At 42.6% G+C, this 17,474-nt stretch overlaps 1 protein-coding gene across 2 annotated transcripts in view; it reads left to right on the forward strand.

Annotated features, from left to right (window-relative positions):
- Positions 1-17,474, forward strand: part of LOC138981688 (POU domain, class 6, transcription factor 1-like) — a 37,001-nt gene that overhangs the window by 8,638 nt on the left and 10,889 nt on the right. For both annotated transcript variants that reach the window (XM_070354705.1, XM_070354704.1), the window contains exons 3-6: positions 14,347-14,551; positions 15,088-15,240; positions 15,866-16,012; positions 16,749-16,918. In XM_070354705.1, coding sequence (XP_070210806.1) covers positions 14,347-14,551; positions 15,088-15,240; positions 15,866-16,012; positions 16,749-16,918 — 675 coding nt within the window. The remainder of the gene's footprint in view (positions 1-14,346; positions 14,552-15,087; positions 15,241-15,865; positions 16,013-16,748; positions 16,919-17,474) is intronic.

The following is a 17,474-nucleotide window of genomic DNA, read 5'->3' on the forward strand; positions in this document are numbered from 1 at the left end:
TTAAAGCTGATAGTTACTTCCACAATCTACCAAAGTAATTACGTCCCATGAAACCATTAAGATGTCATCATTAGGTGTTTTCTTTGGATTAGAATAGCACCAACAGTATGTAAACTGGCAAAGAAATGGAAGCAAAATATGTTTCTTTTTTAAAGGTTTTACATTAGTGTCTACCACTGACTGTTATGCGCTCTATCAACATTATTACTCAGAAAAATGTCAACAGTAAATCTATAGCATTCACACCTATAAAATAAATACACCTTTTCCTCCAAAGATGCTCCCGGAATCGTTCAAGGTCGAAAAGGCTTGTGCTTACATTCCAATTACATTGTACATTCCAGAGGAGCACCCTCTACATACATTCCATTTTCAAAGCCACCCGGTACAGCTGGCATGCATCTAATTCTGGGAGCTCCAGAACTTGGCAGAGTTCTGGAATTTCCCACTCCTGGAACGAAAATCTAAAAAGAAGCCTGCATTTTGTCTGCAAGTGGCATGCATAGCATGACTTCTCACCCTTTGTGCTAGCCTGTCAACTGTAAAACGTCAGGGACTCTTGGAAGTTCAGTAGCTGTTTCTACTATTCTAGCAATGTTTCGATTTGAAAATGCGGTCTTGATCTTCCTAGCTACTTTGCTAAGAACAAACGAAACGAAGCCCCGAGGTTATGCAACCTCTGCACACTTCAGGTGTTGTTGAAAACAGATCACTGTGCAATTGAAGTTGACTGAAACTACTGATCCAAAGTAATCCTGCACTCTGACAGTTTCAGTCTGCCTTCTTGTTTGTTACAGAGCATTGACAAAGGCGTTTGAGCTTTCTCTGTGACTTAATTATTATTTCTTTGTTCTTCTGTCCGATGAATCCTTCCCAGCTGTCACGCTCTCTGCTACACCCTTCTTCCAGCTGTATTTGAACCCAATTGTAACTCTTATTTCAGTCACTCTTCTTTAAATGCTGCACCCCTTCCTTCGCACGCACACACACAGACGAGCAGACAGAAAGAAAGAATAACAGACACACGCGAGCTGACTGACAGGCGCAGACACGAAACACACACACACGCAGACAGAAAGGCACACACTGACATACGCGCGCACACACGATTCAATCTTTAGTTCGGTCGATCTTCTGTCGTTCGACCGTCATTTTAAGTTGTATCATAAGTGTTTGTCTGTCTTCTTAAAAGATCATTAGGGTGACGTACTAGTTAATGTAACGGTTTTTTTGTGTCAATAATAAACGTTCCATGAACCTACAATTCTTGTTATTTGGTTCGACCTTCTGTTTTCAATGTCAAGAGACACCTTCTTGCATGCCGTGGTTCGTGGAATGACAGCGGGCAGAGTGGTATAACTTCTACAAGTGCCCCTTTTCACCACACTGCGTCTTGGAAAACGGCTATCAACATTTATGCACCGGTTCTCAATAAAACGATGAGATGAAAGAAAGGTCACCGGGTCAAGAGAACAATAGGTTGGCTGTAGTGATTTTGGAGTATTTAATATGACCGTGAATTTATATCGAACTGTGACCTGGACACGCGAATAGCAGAGGTTGAGACGTGACCATTATAAAATCGTCAGTGGCTCTCAAAGGCGTGCGAATAGAGGCATTTGATATGTGAAGGTCTTGAAGGGGTATAAGTAGTGCGGTCGCAGTAATCCTTCAATTCGGCTCCTTCATATAAAATGTACGTTGTTACTGGTATTCATGACAGCCCTACGAGAGAGGGAGAGATAGGGCGGTTAGTGCAGATAGGTGTTTTTCCTTTGATTCACTCTGCTTTCGCGTTTGTATTTGTGCCTGTGACAAAAGTTAGTTTTTACTGGGCATTTGATCATGCAAAAATGACCAGACGAAAATGAATGTGAACGCTAAATTTAACTCCTTTTCGTTGTCTTTTGCATGCATAGAACGTGCCTTCAAGCTGATATAACCAAATGCACAAATAGTTGTTTAGCATTGTGTGTGACACTTTCTTCAAGGAAATGTAACTGGAGGATGGTTCTCCCTCTGCAGAAAATACACACCAAGTTACGCTTCTTGTGCTGTTCTATTCCATTTTGCAAGCAATTTAAACCAGTGTTGAGATTATATACAAAAACAAAACAAAAACAAGAAAAGTTAGATTTATTGTAATGAAAAAAATATACTGGTAATGTCGTTTGTGACAGGGATATGAAAACGTCAACTTTTGTCATAACGTCATCGCCGTTATAGTTCGTATAGCCTCCCCCCAGTCTTCCTGTCCCGTATTTTTCTCATTAGACGGGACTGGCAGTTTGCTTCCTATCCCTTCGATTTCTGCTAACCCTCACGTTCTCTTTTGTTGCTGTCTGCTTCATACTTCTACCGAGATTCGATTTCTCGGTCCAGTCACGTAAACAGGCCCCGCCCCTCACTTCTTTGTTTGAGATTCTGCGTGAGGTGTTGCGCAACTAGTGGCATATGGTTTTCGCGTGGCCCCCCGACACAATCAGTGGCCAACTGTTGGTCAGCTCGGTGTCCCTTCTGTGTATTGATCCAACACACGTCCCGACCGTCTGCCTTGATGCCATTATTTATTCATGGGACACACTCTTTGCGCTTCTACTGGCTTTTGTGCAAACCTAGAATTTTACGAAGAGTTAGTGATGGATTGGATGATATTACATCGCGCGGTTGAATGAGTTTTGCGTGTGGAGATTATATGCACCGTTGTTAGTGAACAATTAGGGGCCGTGTTTCCTGGCGTTATTGTGAAACACTGAATGACTGCTAGATGGAGGGGTGGGTCAGATAGGCTACACATTCTGCGTTCTGTGAAACACACACATACACACGCACGCACGCACATACACACGCATAGTTGCACTAGTCTGATTAGAAGATCAACTTTTTCAGAACAAAACTCCTTTTAAGACATGAGCAGCACTGGGTAGGACTGCAAAGCAAACAGAAAGCCGCGTCTGGAATGCTCCCTGCTTTTTGCACGGAATAATTGATGTCTGCCTCAGTCTGCCCCGTTTGGGGTGATTCAAATTCAAGTCGGACAGAGTAGAGAGAGGGTTTGGTGTAATATAAAGGGAGTTGGTCCATTGCCGACAGAAGAAAGTGGGAAAGAAATCAATGCGGTGTGGATGCCGGTAGATTGCCTGCTTCCTCACGCCGCGCTCTCCACGCCTTCCCATAGAGTGCTGTGGCAGGCCATGGCGTGAGAGAGAGGGGGAAAGAGAGGAGAGAGAGAAAGACTGGTGATGGCAGAAAATCGTTATTCGAGATTCCAGTACCCGGCGCTTCGTGCCCCCAGCTGCCCTATTGATCCCCGCTGCCTTTGTAGCTCTGTAATCACTTCTAGCGTCTATCAATAACCCCCACCCCCACTCGTGGGGTCTATGTGTAATCGTTTGGAATACACTGTCTTAGTCACATTTTTTCCCCGTTGACATAACCCAACTTCCGTTGTGATTCTGAAAGAAGGGGTAGACTATATTCTCATTTCTATACTGGATTGTCTGCTTTTACACCCACCGTGGCTTTTGAATGAATGAAGATTTTTTTGTAATGGCACTTTTTCTTACAACTCTTAATGAAGTCATCTTCTCAAGTCCAAGGTCATAGGGTGGGCTTGAATTGAGAGTGAGTGTGATGGTATGTCTTTACACAAAAGTTGGATGATGATACGGCAGTTATATTCTTCGTCTTCTCCTGCTTCTGCTTCTTCTTCTTCTTCCATAATTATAGCACTGAGAGTCTTCACTTAGACCATTACTAGCGCTTCAAGGACAAGGTCGCTATATATACACGCACACATATACATACCCTCGATTACTTTTGAACCTCTGCTATTCATTTTGCAAAACATGGTATGTTTCTACATCTCGAAAGGAAGATTTCAGCATTGTTTTGCCGTACTTCTAGACATGACTTGATGGTTACTGAACTTCGTGCAAGTGACACCAACAACAAAAACAACAGCTGGAAGCATAAGATTGAAATTGAAATTAATGTTTCGATGTCGTTCGCCCGTACGTTGTATAATACATATTGTGCAAACTTTGTCAGGCTAAACAAACACAGGAATTATATCTTTAAAGTCGTCAGTATAGCAGCAGTGTCCAACGTTCTGGCCCCCTCTCCTTTTGCGTGCCTAGGCTAAGGTTCTATCTCGCAGGCTATATGTCGCTGAAGCGTGTCGGCGGCAGGGTAACCTGATTGAAATGATTCACATCAACGCCTATCATACTAGAAGTATTTCATCCACTTGTGCATCAACCATATCGCAGGTAAAGTGAGTGGAGTGAGAGGTTAAACAGGCTTGGTAACGGTACCCGGACTGAGTCACAGGTGACAGTCACCTGCAAGAGTGCCATTGATTGGCGAACACTGACTCACTTCTGTGACAATTATCACTGTTAGACTGAGTATGGAACATGAGAAAGGGGTAATGTGTATGGGGCACCCGCAGTTTAATTGATTTCCGTTTGTGTGTGACAGGAAGCTTATGGTTCTGTAGCCCTTTTCGTGCAATATGTACAAAGTTGAGGTTTATGCCTTTTCCTTTTTTGCTAGCCTTGGCAGCGGCGAAACTGTTTGGTGATAGTGCTAATCATTTTCTGTTTTCAGTGTTAGTTTAGTGATGATGGCATTATAGTTTGTATGTAATCCGTAGTCTTCAAAAGAGAGATGCATCAGTAACGCTTGCTTTGTATCGAGTTTTATCTGTATTTTTTTTTATATATATTTGTGGAAGTGAGATGGCTCGCTGCAGTGTTGTTAGCCTTTCAAAGGAAAACTCGTAGCGCCGGCGTGTGCCGCATGTAAAGACGGTAAAGTAACACGAGACTTGCTGGCCTTGCGGGGGGTTGCTTAGCAACTGGAACAATAAGTGTCGCTTGATTGTGGCAAGTGGCAGGGTTCTTGAGGCTCTAGCCAGAAGAAAATGAATCGATAATGTTCGTGCTTGTGCATCGTCATCAAAGCGACGACCCTCCTCCTTTAAGATATAACAGTGAAGACACAGGCAAAGACCAGATTAACGTCTCGGACAAGAGAGTTAAGCTTTAACAGATACAGTTCGATAGGGCTGTCAAGTTGTTGTTTTCGTAATGACTGAAAGTAAGACGCACGGCATACAAAAGGTGTCTGTTCATGGGAAAAAAGAACGGTTTTAAAACATAGGGTTATGCTCACAAACACACACTGTCACACTTTTTTGGTGTAGATTTCAAGGTCATGATTGACACGTTTCCTTCCAGCACTTGCTCGCGTTTGAGAGAGTTTTGTTTTTTGCTGTAGCTGCGCTGAATTTGCGAAAGAACTTGGTGTTGGTTTTCTCAGGTTTCTTGCTGAGTTAGGTCGTTTGAAGCGAACTTTTGAAGTTCCGTGGCGTACAACCGTCACCAGTTTTACTCACAGACAAATTGCAAACAAATATTTGACAGATGTGCGTATACACACTCTAACTCCCCCCCCCCCCCCCTTTTCGCTTTTCGTATCGGCAAAAGAGCCTCAGGCGGAAGAGAAAACATACTGCAGCTACAGCGAAAATAGATGAAAGTCCACTTCACATGGCGTGGTTACAGTTAAGAGAATGTATGTATACATTGTCCACTGAGGACCGGTAGCGGTTTGAAACGCCTTATTTCGCTTTGTTGCCTCTGAATGTTGTTGCAACGATAAAAATAGCAGATATAGCATCAATTCATCAGACTAGTTTTGAAACTGGACGAAACAATGGTTCAAAATTGACGGTCGTCCGAGGCAGCACTCTGTTATCGCTGGTTCCCTTCTACATTGTAGCGCCAAGGACAGAAAGGTGTTCAGGCGGACCAAAAGAGTTTTGATAATCACAATCATTCAGCCTACTCAGCGTGATGGAAATAGGTTTTGTGAAAAAGGGAAAAACTTCTTTTGTTGTACAGTGTAACTCTGAATTTATATTCGTGTAGAATAACATGGGGACATGCCTGTCTCGAGCGCATCATTGTTACATTTCACGAAAAAAATGTACAGCAAAAGTACCTTATCCTTTAAAAACAACAACTTTCTCTCAACGAAACCACCATTTCATAAAACATGTTGGAGATTGGCTGTGTCAAGGAACAATTTCGCTGTGGGCATGCATCACCGGCAACTGTTGTCCATTTTGCAAGCTGAAAATTGCGAGAGAGGGCTGCTTCTGCCGCTGCTGTACATGTCTGCTATCGAGTTCTAAGCCTGCGGAAATAAGATTGCGGGACGTTGCATGCATAATGAGAGTGGAAAAGAGAGTGGTGCGTATCTCTGGGGGAATCGGTGGGTGCGGGTCTTGTTGGTATGCCGATGGCTGGATAGAGCAGCACATCGATCTGCGAGTCACCTGCTGAAACTGGCGCCAAACACATATGTACAGTAACAGGGTTGTATCAGTTGTTGAAAACTTGCAAGATGACAAACGGGAGAGATTATGAACTGAGTGGGTTTTGTTCTGTTGAAAGTGGTTGGAATTTAGACGCATGTTTGCAAGAACACATACATACACACATACACTCTCTCTCTCTCTCTCTCTCTCTCTCTCTCTCTCTCTCTCTCTCTCTCTCTCTCTCTCTCTCTCTCTCATACGCGAGAAAAACATATCTGATAATCTTTACTTTCTGGAGAACAAAAAGAAAAGTTATACAAAACTTCAAAAGTGACACAACAGTTTTATGCTCGCCATTTCTTATCCAAAGAAGTATCTGTATCCACTTCATTCCTGTGGAAATGGGAAAGCTAATGTCCTTGGCTTCAACCTCATCTGTGTGTACACTAGTGCTCTATGAATATGGAAATCACATCAGTGTGTTCACTGCAGCCGGGTCTGCCAGAAGTGAAGGAAACAGTGTACATCCATTTTGCACCATTTCCCTTTCGCCCCCAAATTTGTGTTGATGCGCCCCATGGAGTTGTTATGCAGATCTCAATCCGATGACAACAAAATAATGTGTGTAATATGTGTACAGGTTGCTCGGTCACGTGCACAAACATAAAAGAGTAGCCTTTCTATGTATGTGGGGCATGTGACACAGTTTTTGGTAAGAAAGAAGACAGAGAAGTGTAAGCATAGCCACTGGGTGCCAACTTGTTTATCTCGGAACCAATGTCAGGTGCATGTGGACATTCAGGGAACGACGCTTTCCACCATCAGAATGGCAAATTATTTTTCTGAGTAACATGTGAAAACAGAGGTCTTGTTGTCATACTCCCTCAATTTTTAATAGATCCGACGTTTATACGGTACATTACATTACTTTACATTACGTTTATAATAAAAAAGAAAACACACCAGTAACCAGGTTAGGTACGTTTATATCTATAATCAATATTTCGGCACGTTACTGCCTTCTTTGGGATGGTAAGCTTTTGGAAAGAATGGAATGACAGCACGTGACATACAGTGTCATGAATTTTGATGATGATTAATGACGTCATATTGTTTCTTGCGTGTTCTTTCTTTCTCACACACACACACACACACACACACACACACACACAATACACAAGCATACACACAAACACCACACACACACATATCAATCAATCAATATGAGGCTTATATCACGCGTATTCCGTGGGTACAGTTCTAAGCGCAGGGATTTATTTATTTAAAAAAAAAAAAATTTTTAATTTATATCGCGCAAATATTCAAGGCGCAGGGATTTATTTATGCCGTGTGAGATGGAATGTTTTTACACAATACATCACGCATTCACATTGGCCAGCAGATCGCAGCCATTTCGGCGCATATCCTACTTTTCACGGCCTATTATTCCAAGTCACACGGGTATTTTGGTGGACATTTTTATCTATGCCTATACACTTTTGCCAGGAAAAACCCTTTTGTCAATCGTGGGATCTTTAACGTGCACACCCCAATGTAGTGTACACGAAGGGACCTCGGTTTTTCGTCTCATCCGAAAGACTAGCACTTGAACCCACCACCTAGGTTAGGAAAGGGGGGAGAAAATTGCTAACGCCCTGACCCAGGGTCGAACTCGCAACCTCTCGCTTCCGAGCGCAAGTGCGTTACCACTTGGCCACCCAGTCCACATACACACACATACACACACACACAATACACACGCATACACACAATACACACGCATACACACACACACTCACACTCACACACACACGCGCGCGCGCTCACACGTATATGGAAAGCCGTTTGGCTCATAACCATTACACGTGTAAAAAATGATTAGTACACGTGTAATAAATAATTAATACACGTGTAATTAATGATTAATACACGTGTAATAAAAATGTCATACACGTGTTCGAAATGATTAAATACACGCGTAATAAACATTTCTTACACGTGCATGAAATATTTATTGCACGTGTATTTAATCATTTCTTACACGTGTATGAAATATTTATTACACGTGTATTTAATCATTATGCTATTCCATAGCATAAAAAAAAAGATAAATTGCACGGGCAATAAGAAATAAATACACGTGTATTAATAATTTATTACACGGCTTTGGCTCATAACCATTACACGTGTAAAAAATGATTAGTACACGTGTAATAAATAATTAATACATGTGTAATTAATGATTAATACACGTGTAATAAAAATGTCATACACGTGTACGAAATGATTAAATACACGCGTAATAAATATTTATTACACGTGTATTTAATCATTATGCTATTCCATAGCATAAGAAAAAAGATAAATTACACGTGCAATAAGAAATAAATACACGTGTATTAATCATTTATTACACGTGTATTTATGATTTATTACACGTGTAATGGTTATGAGCTAAACGGCTTTCCATACTCGTACGCGCGTACGGGTACACACCCCCACACACACATATATATATGCATATTCACTGTCCATTTCTCTCTCTCTCTCTCTCTCTCTCTGTCTCTCTCTCTCTCTCTCTCTCTCTCTCTCTCTCTCTCTCTCTCTCTCTCTCTCTCTCTCTCTCTTATTATGTTTATAAGGCAGAAACGTGCCGAAATATTGATTATAGATATAAACGTACCTAACCTGGTTACTGGTGTGTTTTCTTTTTATTTAAAGGTACATTACAAAGTCAGAATATGCATTGATTGCCATGAGACTGTAGTGTGTGTGTGTGTGTGTGTGTGTGTGTGTGTATGTGTGTGTGTGTGTGTGTGTGTGTGTGTGTGTGTGTTTCTTCTTTTTCTTTCAATAGTAAACGCCTACCATTGTTGATCATGAAGATACAGTATGACCTAATTGTTGCCAGAGTAAACGGACACCACCCGAAGAAGGGAGTGAAGAAGAGAGTACAATTCTATGGGGAAATCTGAGAACAGACATTAAAAGAGCGGTGAGGCTAGCAGGGAGGCCGGATCTTTGCAGCCAGACAGGCGACCTTTGGCAATATGGGCCCAAAGAGGGATCAATTTCTGGTCATTGCAATCACTAGGCTGTAAATCAGGTCAGGGCTCGGGCCGCTCTTCACAGCTGATCAATACAGGGGCAGGGGGTCTCACGCGGCTTGCTGGTCCTCTTCGAAATAAGAGGGGTGGCGGTACATGTAGTGCTGTGTCTGGAGGGGGGGGGGGTGTGTGTGTGTGTGGTGTGGTTTGGTTCCCTGGAAGTGTTCTTGATTGACCCAAGTCAGGGAACACAGATGAAAAAAAAGAATTGTCCAAGTCCTTTTGGCACTTGATTCGGGAGAACAACAGCTTCAGTACTTCAGGTTTGTGTCCGTTTTCTGCACTGGCTAGAGAAGTGACAAACTGGGAGGGGGGTGAAGGGGAGAGGTGGTTTGTGGTCTGGCTGGCTAGAGTAGTGACAAGGGGTGAAGGGGAGAGGTGGTTTGTGGTCTGGCTGGCTAGAGTAGTGACAAGGGGTGAAGGGGAGAGGTGGTCTGGCTGGCTAGAGTAGTGACAAGGGGTGAAGGGGAGAGGTGGTTTGTGGTCTGGCTGGCTAGAGTAGTGACAATGGGTGAAGGGGAGAGGTGGTCTGGCTGGCTAGAGTAGTGACAAGGGGTGAAGGGGAGAGGTGGTTTGTGGTCTGGCTGGCTAGAGTAGTGACAAGGGGTGAAGGGGAGAGGTGGTTTGTGGTCTGGCTGATCCTGAAAGTGTTCTTGATTGACTCAAGTCCTGTTGAATCTCTTTGGCACTTGGTTGGGGAGAATCAGTTTTTGTGTCCTGTGTTTGTCTTGAGTACTGAAGAACTACCCCAGCTTTACATGCTGAGAGCCTCACAGATTGACACATGCATGCATGCACCATGACACACATTTATACCCAAAGAAAAAAGGTTACTTTTAACAAAATATTTCTGCATACACATTCACAATTCTCTGCGGAAGTGGGAGAGTGTGGTGGGTTGTTAGGTTTGTACTGAGGGAGTGAGGTAACAGCTTGTATGTATGACGGCTGACTAGTGCCAAAACCTAGGGTTACCATTTTCACGTGAAAATTAGTAATTAATAGTGTTATTTACTAATTTTCATTTTTGCCTCGTTTTCGGTCACAGTAGTCGGACTTTAAGAGTCCGCACTGAGAGGCTTCAACGTCCGGCAAACATCACTCTCACACTATTTCTGAAATATCTTTTAATAGAAGGCCTTATCGAGCAAGTTATCCGACAGGAAGATGCATGTCACCGTTTTCTGCAATAGCGCTTTCCTTAACGTTGTTTTGGGTATCTTAGAAAAGAATAATCGACCCCGAAAACTTTCGAATCGAAGCTGTTTGTAGCAGACGGACTTTTGATCGGCTGTGGTCTCACACTTTCACAGATATCTTTCAATATAATTCCTTATTCGACAAGTTGTCGGGCAGACAGCCGTACCTCGTATTTGTTTCCACTACCACACTCATAAATTTGCTCTGTAGTGTATTAGTGAAGGACAATCAATCCGAAAATGTTCGAACCGAGAGAGGAAAATGGCGGCCGGCCGGACATGTGCTAAAGGTCCGACCACTAGCAGACGGATCTCTTTGGTCGAGACTCGCACACTTTCACAAATATCTTTCGATAGAATTTGTTATTCAACAAGTTGTCGGACAGACAGTTGTATGTCATGGTTATCTACACATGCGCTCAGCTCTTATTGTTAATTTGCATCGGATTAAAGAACTATGGACCAGAAAAGTTTTGAATAGAAGGATGTTTTGGTCTGGCCAGTGTAACAGTCGCGCATGCGCATTGAGCCCCCACAGTCACAAGGCACATGAAAAATAGTAATTAACGCGTGAAAATTACTCATTTTTAGTTTTGGTGCTAGTAAGCCATCAGGAAGCGAGCCAAAACTGAAAATTAGTTATTAACACGTGAACATTAGTAACTAACACGTGAAAATACTATTTCACGTCATAATTGTAATTTTCTCATGAAAATTAGTAACTTTCACGGGTTAATTACTAATTTTTAGTTTTGGCGCTAGTAAGCCGTCATATGTATGTGTGCATGTGTTTAGAAACCATTATCACAACTTCTGTTTTAAAATAGAAATTCCTCTACTCGTTAGTAAAAAAAGCCCAACACACCTTATTCCAGGTTTTGTATGATTTAATGGTTGCGTCACTAGCAGTGGTATTTAATCACCAGCATTTAATCAAGCATCGAGGCTCCTTATCAATTGTAGCCAAAAATGGCAAGAAGCAAGGGTATTTGGTTTGTTTACTCATTGATACAGGAAATCGATGGTGGTTTTCCGATGCCATGGCTGACAACCTTTTTGGTAGTTTTCATTTGTTGCCAACATTCTGTATTTTGACCTTGCTAGCGGCTGTCTGATGCAGTTTGTGTGTGTGTTTGTGTGTGCATGCATGCTAGTGTTTGTGTGCATGCATGTGTGTGTGTGTGTGTGTGTGTGTGTGTGTGTGTGTGTGTGCATGCGTTTGTGTGAGTGTGTGTGTGTGTGTGTGTTTGGATGTAAAACAAGAGGCGAAGCCTTCAAGGCTCACGTAAGAAATCAACAATCAGTAACACAAACTCAATCACTCCGTCACACATACACACACACACTAAGCATAGGTGACACGGTGCAAGAGTGCGAGACACTAGATCTAGATCTGTCTGTCTGTAGCCTACTTACGGGAACACGACTGCCAGATGGCCAGATCGACACTGTGCTTTCGACAGCGCTTCCTCGCGCAGACACTGGAAACACGCTGTGCAGATTAACCTGTAGGAAATCTCCTTTGGTATCTTCTTTATCTATTTTTCTGGAGCTACGAAACCGAACAATGTAAAATCGTCTTCTCCGAATCGGCGAACTGCAGCTCAGTGATAACTGTATCTATACCACAATCCTTCACGCGATCTGACCTAACCTTGACCCCTGACCTGGTCTACATACCACACACGACACAAACCAGTCACCTGTTTTTACCCCCCCAAAACCCCCCACCACCCGTTTTCTTTGGATACACACTTTAACTACATACGTGCCGACGAAATGTTGATCATTGCTTCAATACTTTGAAGCTGTTGCTTAAATAATAACCAGGTAAAATTAGTATTTCGGTGTTCAGTCAAATGTTAAAGTTTCTACCACAGACATACATACATACATACGCACGCACGCACGCACGCACAGACAGACAAAAGTTAGCATCGCATAGGCTACACTTACGTGAGCCAAAAAACTATTTCAAGCAATTGCTTTATGGTAAATGTAAACCTGTCAGGTTTGTTGAGGTTGCAAAGAATCTTTATGTGATTGGCTCATAGACTTTTTTTAATCCTATGCTGGGAGTTGGTGAGTTGCTGGCTTCTCCTCTCGAACTTAAAGATGAAATGCAACATCACCAGTTGTGTGTGTTACGTTAGTCTGTTTGTGTGTGTGTATGCGTGCGTGAGTTTGTGTGTGTGTGTGCCCAGCGATGTTTTTGTGATAAAAACAAATGGCAGAACTGTCTTCTGAAAGCAAGTACAACTGGAGTCTACCTTTGAAAAGATTATATTTAACTTTTTAAGCTTTTATTATTTGCAAGAAAAGGCAGTATATTTATTTATTATTCAGAGTATCACCAACAGTTTGTCTTTCCTTCAATAAAACATGTTCCTTTCAGTTTAAAGTTACTAAACTTGTTACGTCCAGGTGCACGGAGCTCCTAGGGCTTTTAGTCATGGATCAGGCACCTGTCCGTTTAAAACAAATACCAAGTTTCATTGACTTGCATGCAAGGAGTCAAAAACTGCAAATGTTTTACAAATAAATTTGAGCAGGAACGAAGCTTTTGACTGTTTATATTGTAATCTGCGACAAAAACACAAATGGTTGCTTCAGCAATACTGTGACCCCTGCACTGCATCTTTAACATAAGGCACCTTGAGGCTTTAGCCAGTTATGATAGTGCTGATGCCTGGATGACTTTGTTCCATTACTACACCCGTTGGTACGAGTGATGTTGGGTAAAGTTATTGTAGTGAACTGGTGCACTATTGTGAGATCAAGGACCATCCTAGTAGTAGTACTAGTAGTAGGGACTGGAAGTGGTTTCCATAAGCTTCGCGGCTTTTTTAAGCGTCCCATCTCATTATCAAATTTATTGTAGGTCAATCATATTTAACATAATCAAAATCGTTTCCTCAATGTCAATCATCATACAATCAAGTTTTTCTTTGTCAAACAGATTCTTAAAGGAGATAATGTTATGTGCACTTTTAACATCAGACAGTGTTGTTCCATGATGGTGCAACTCTGTTAGAAAAGGAATGTTTTCGAATATTGGTTTTACTAAATTCAATAAAGATTTTGTCCGTATTTGTTTTCGTTGCAACAGTGGTAGACTTCTTGAAGAAAGACTCGACTTTGACATTATCTGAAAAATGTTATAAGTCTGTATGAAGTCGCCTCTGAGCCCTCTCGATTTAAGGGTCGGGAGATGTTCAGTTCATATTGTACATCACACCCTTGGTCAGCCCGGGAGCAAGTATGACCGCAACTCTGACAGCTCTGGCGTCATCATTTAGCAACAGCATAACTCAGCCCTGACGTCACTCCATTTACTTGTCAAATGAAACAATAACTTAGTTACGGGGAGAAAAGCAAGGCAATGTGTGCACTGGTGCAAAAGAGAGAAGCAGTGGAAGAACGACTCGTAACATTTTCTTGATCTTGTGGTTGGTAGTACAGGTACACATACATGTAGTACAGTGCTACCTGCGATGTGTAGCCCCTCCGATGAGAGGACACCTACCTTTGTGTACAACAGTCTGCGAGAAAGCTAGAAGTAGAATGGATGGGACTGAAAGGGTTAAGAGTGTTGTAGCCTCACAGATGGTGAACCTGATCCACAAAAGTGATGACAAGTTTGAGGAGAAGAATTAACTGATGAAGGTAGCCAGAGTTGTTTTGTACTCACCTGGTGTTGTTTTGTGTGCAGGATGTTATGCTATCAGCCACCTCCACGCAGTCCCCTCTGGCCCCTGTCTCCTCCGTCTTCACCATGCCCTCCGTGTCTCTGCCCCACGCCTCCATCGCCGGCGCCGGAGCTCTGGGACTGGCCGACCAGCTCTTCATGTCTGTTCCCTCCGTAGCCGACACCGCCACCTCTCCCTCTGCCACTGATGCCAAGTCAGACATCAACGGTGGGTGTTGGTTAAACTTGACAATGTTGGCTGATACGGGCATGACCTTAGTTTAAGAAGACATGCTTCTTTCCAGAATAATAGTGCTGCTTGCAGTTATTATCAGTCAGCATCTTGCTAAGCTTGCCAAAAGAAAAACAAGAAGAGAAAAACAAGAAAAACATGAAGAGTTGTTAAAGAGTTGGACAACTTGGAGTGTTTAACACCAAATGTGTAGGTTGGGGGAGACTGGGAAGGAGGGATAATGACAGGCAGTAGGTATGTGGTATCTGTTCAGATATTATTCCAACCTAAACCAAGTGTACTTTTAGCAGGCTGGAGAATTCTTTGATCAGCAATTTTCCGAGAAAAGTGACTTTCTTCCCGAGAATAAAAGGATATGGTCCTGAGAAGAAAATTTTCTTCCAAGAAAGTCATCAAAGAGCGATCCTATTATATTTTATATTTTTACTCAGCTGTTCTCCAGCCTGATTAAACAGACTAACGTTTCATAATATTTGTTTAGAAATTCTGAGCATTTACCTGTACACTTTCAGGTGTGTTACCCACCTTAACGAGCCAGACCCAGCTGCTGGGTCAACCCCAGGTGGCGTCTCAGTTCTTCCTCAACCAGCAGGCGGCTGTGGCCGGGGCCGGCTCTGGTAGCCCCTCTGTGCCTGTCCAGCAAATCCTCATACCTGTCTCTACTGGTATGATCATTGTTTGCCCCACACTTCCCAGTCTTGTTGCTTGTAGTTCAAGGCCTACTGTTAATATGTACAATGGAACCACCCTCTTGAGAACTAAGAAAGTCAGAAAAACAGATTTTTAAATTTGAAAAGGAGGGAGTGTTAGAATGAAGATAAATGTACAGAGGTTATAAATAGAACATTTGAAAATGCGAGGTCTTAAAAGTGGGGAAGTGGTAAATGGGGTAGGCATCTTACTTGGGGATTCCACTGTATGTACCCTGGGTATAGGCCACACATTTGTCATCTATCATGACATACAGACATTTTGGCTGTGAGCCTGATCCCTCTACACATTTGTGGAGGAATAAGCGGGTAAATGTATGCACACAATCAAAGAGAGAGATTGAGTGGATGAACAGCTCGGCACACATGGCCACATGTGCATACATGCAGACAATAACACACACAGCATGTATTCGGACACACAAGCACACATCCTGACATGCCCTCGCATTCATAAACACACTCGCTCACTCGTGCACTCTGTCAAATGCAACATACCTCTCTCTCTGTCTTTCTGGTCATTGCTGTCATATTTTGACCAATGGTCTCACAAATGTGTTCATATGGGTGTATTTGACAGGTAACGGCACCCAGCAGTTTATCAGTATCCCTGTCTCATTGGGGCCAGGCGGCAACCAGCAAATCCAGCTCTTGAGCACCTCTAATGGCCAGATCATCGCAACCAACCTTGCTAGTCTTCAAGCGTTGACGCAACCTCTCAATTTGGGTAAGGGCAGGCTGCTACAATACTTAAAGGATAGGTCTGTGTGAAAAAAAGGTTGTGGTGAATTGTGTGGACCTCCACAGGTTGTGTTGTGCAGGCAGCTGAACAATCTGCAGCTTTATCTATAGCTTTCAGCTGTTCAAGGCTCCTAAACAACAGTGACAGTAACTATCTTTTGTACATGCTTTTTAACTCATCTGAGTAAGCAAGAGAGTCTTTGTAATGAGCAGTGTTAGGCCAGCCAGCCAGCCATCTGTCTATAGAAACAAAGTTACTGTTTAGGTTTTCCCAGATGTTGTTGAAGTAAGAGTTTTGAAACTTGACACAGTTCTAGGGTTTGATGATCTTCAGACATGATGCAAACATGGTTGACCTACGTCAGATTTCAGGGTCACAGCAGTCACAATAACATTAAAATAAAGTTATTAATTTCTTGACTGTTTTTAAAGCTAGAGCTTTGAAATTTGACACACATTTAGGGTTGGATGATGTCCAAACATGTCCCAGGTCTGGTTGACCTTAGTCAAAGTTCAAGGTCAAATTGGGATCATGTGTATGTCAACAAAGTGAAATTATTATTTTCTTGTTATGTTCTACCATGAGAGGATTGTGTATTTGTTTGTTTGTATTTGCATGATTTATTTTTCAAATTAAAGGTTGTAAGAAAAGGCCCAGCCTTAAATCTTAATCCTTGGTAAATGAAGTTCAGTTCAGTTCAGTTCAGTTCAATGTTTTCCAGCGGCCAACAGTTTGAGCAGTCGCGACAGCAACAGTAACTCCAGTAGCAGCAACAGCAACCACCATCACACATCTGCAGCGGCCACCTCACTGGCCAGTCAGCTGGCTGCAGCCCTCCCACCACTGCTGACCGCAAATAGCCAGGGCCAGTTACTGGCTGTCAGTCCACAGGTAAGACTGCTGGTCACTTTTCACCACGGTCGCTTGAGGCTTTCCTACACTGTAGGCGGTAAGGGCAAGCTTGTTTCTGTCCAAGGCAGACATCTCCTTTTCATGTGTACCTATGAGACGAGCAATCATTCCCACAAGAAACCATCAGAAAGAGAAGCGTTACTGACGCTGTACAGATAATTTTTGATCAGCCTTTTGTAGTCAGTTGTCATTTAGCACCTTTTGAATGCACTGACTCAACATTTGTTAGCAGACAGTGGTCTTCTTAGACAGTTTTCTGACATTTCTACATTAAGTATCAATGGAGTGCCATGCAATGAATATTGAACAGTATCTGTATTAGAAATTGCAGATGCCAATAATGTAAGCGCTCTAGTTTTACTTCACCTTTTTGACTCACATGCGAAGCAAAAGTGAGTCTATGTACTCACCCGAGTCGTCCGTCCGGACGTCCGTCCGGAAAACTTTAACGTTGGATATTTCTTGGACACTATTCAGTCTATCAGTACCAAATTTGGCAAGATGGTGTATGATGACAAGGCCCCAAAAAACATAC

The sequence above is a fragment of the Littorina saxatilis genome, linkage group LG12, assembly GCF_037325665.1.
Source record: "Littorina saxatilis isolate snail1 linkage group LG12, US_GU_Lsax_2.0, whole genome shotgun sequence".
Classification (NCBI taxonomy): domain Eukaryota; kingdom Metazoa; phylum Mollusca; class Gastropoda; order Littorinimorpha; family Littorinidae; genus Littorina; species Littorina saxatilis.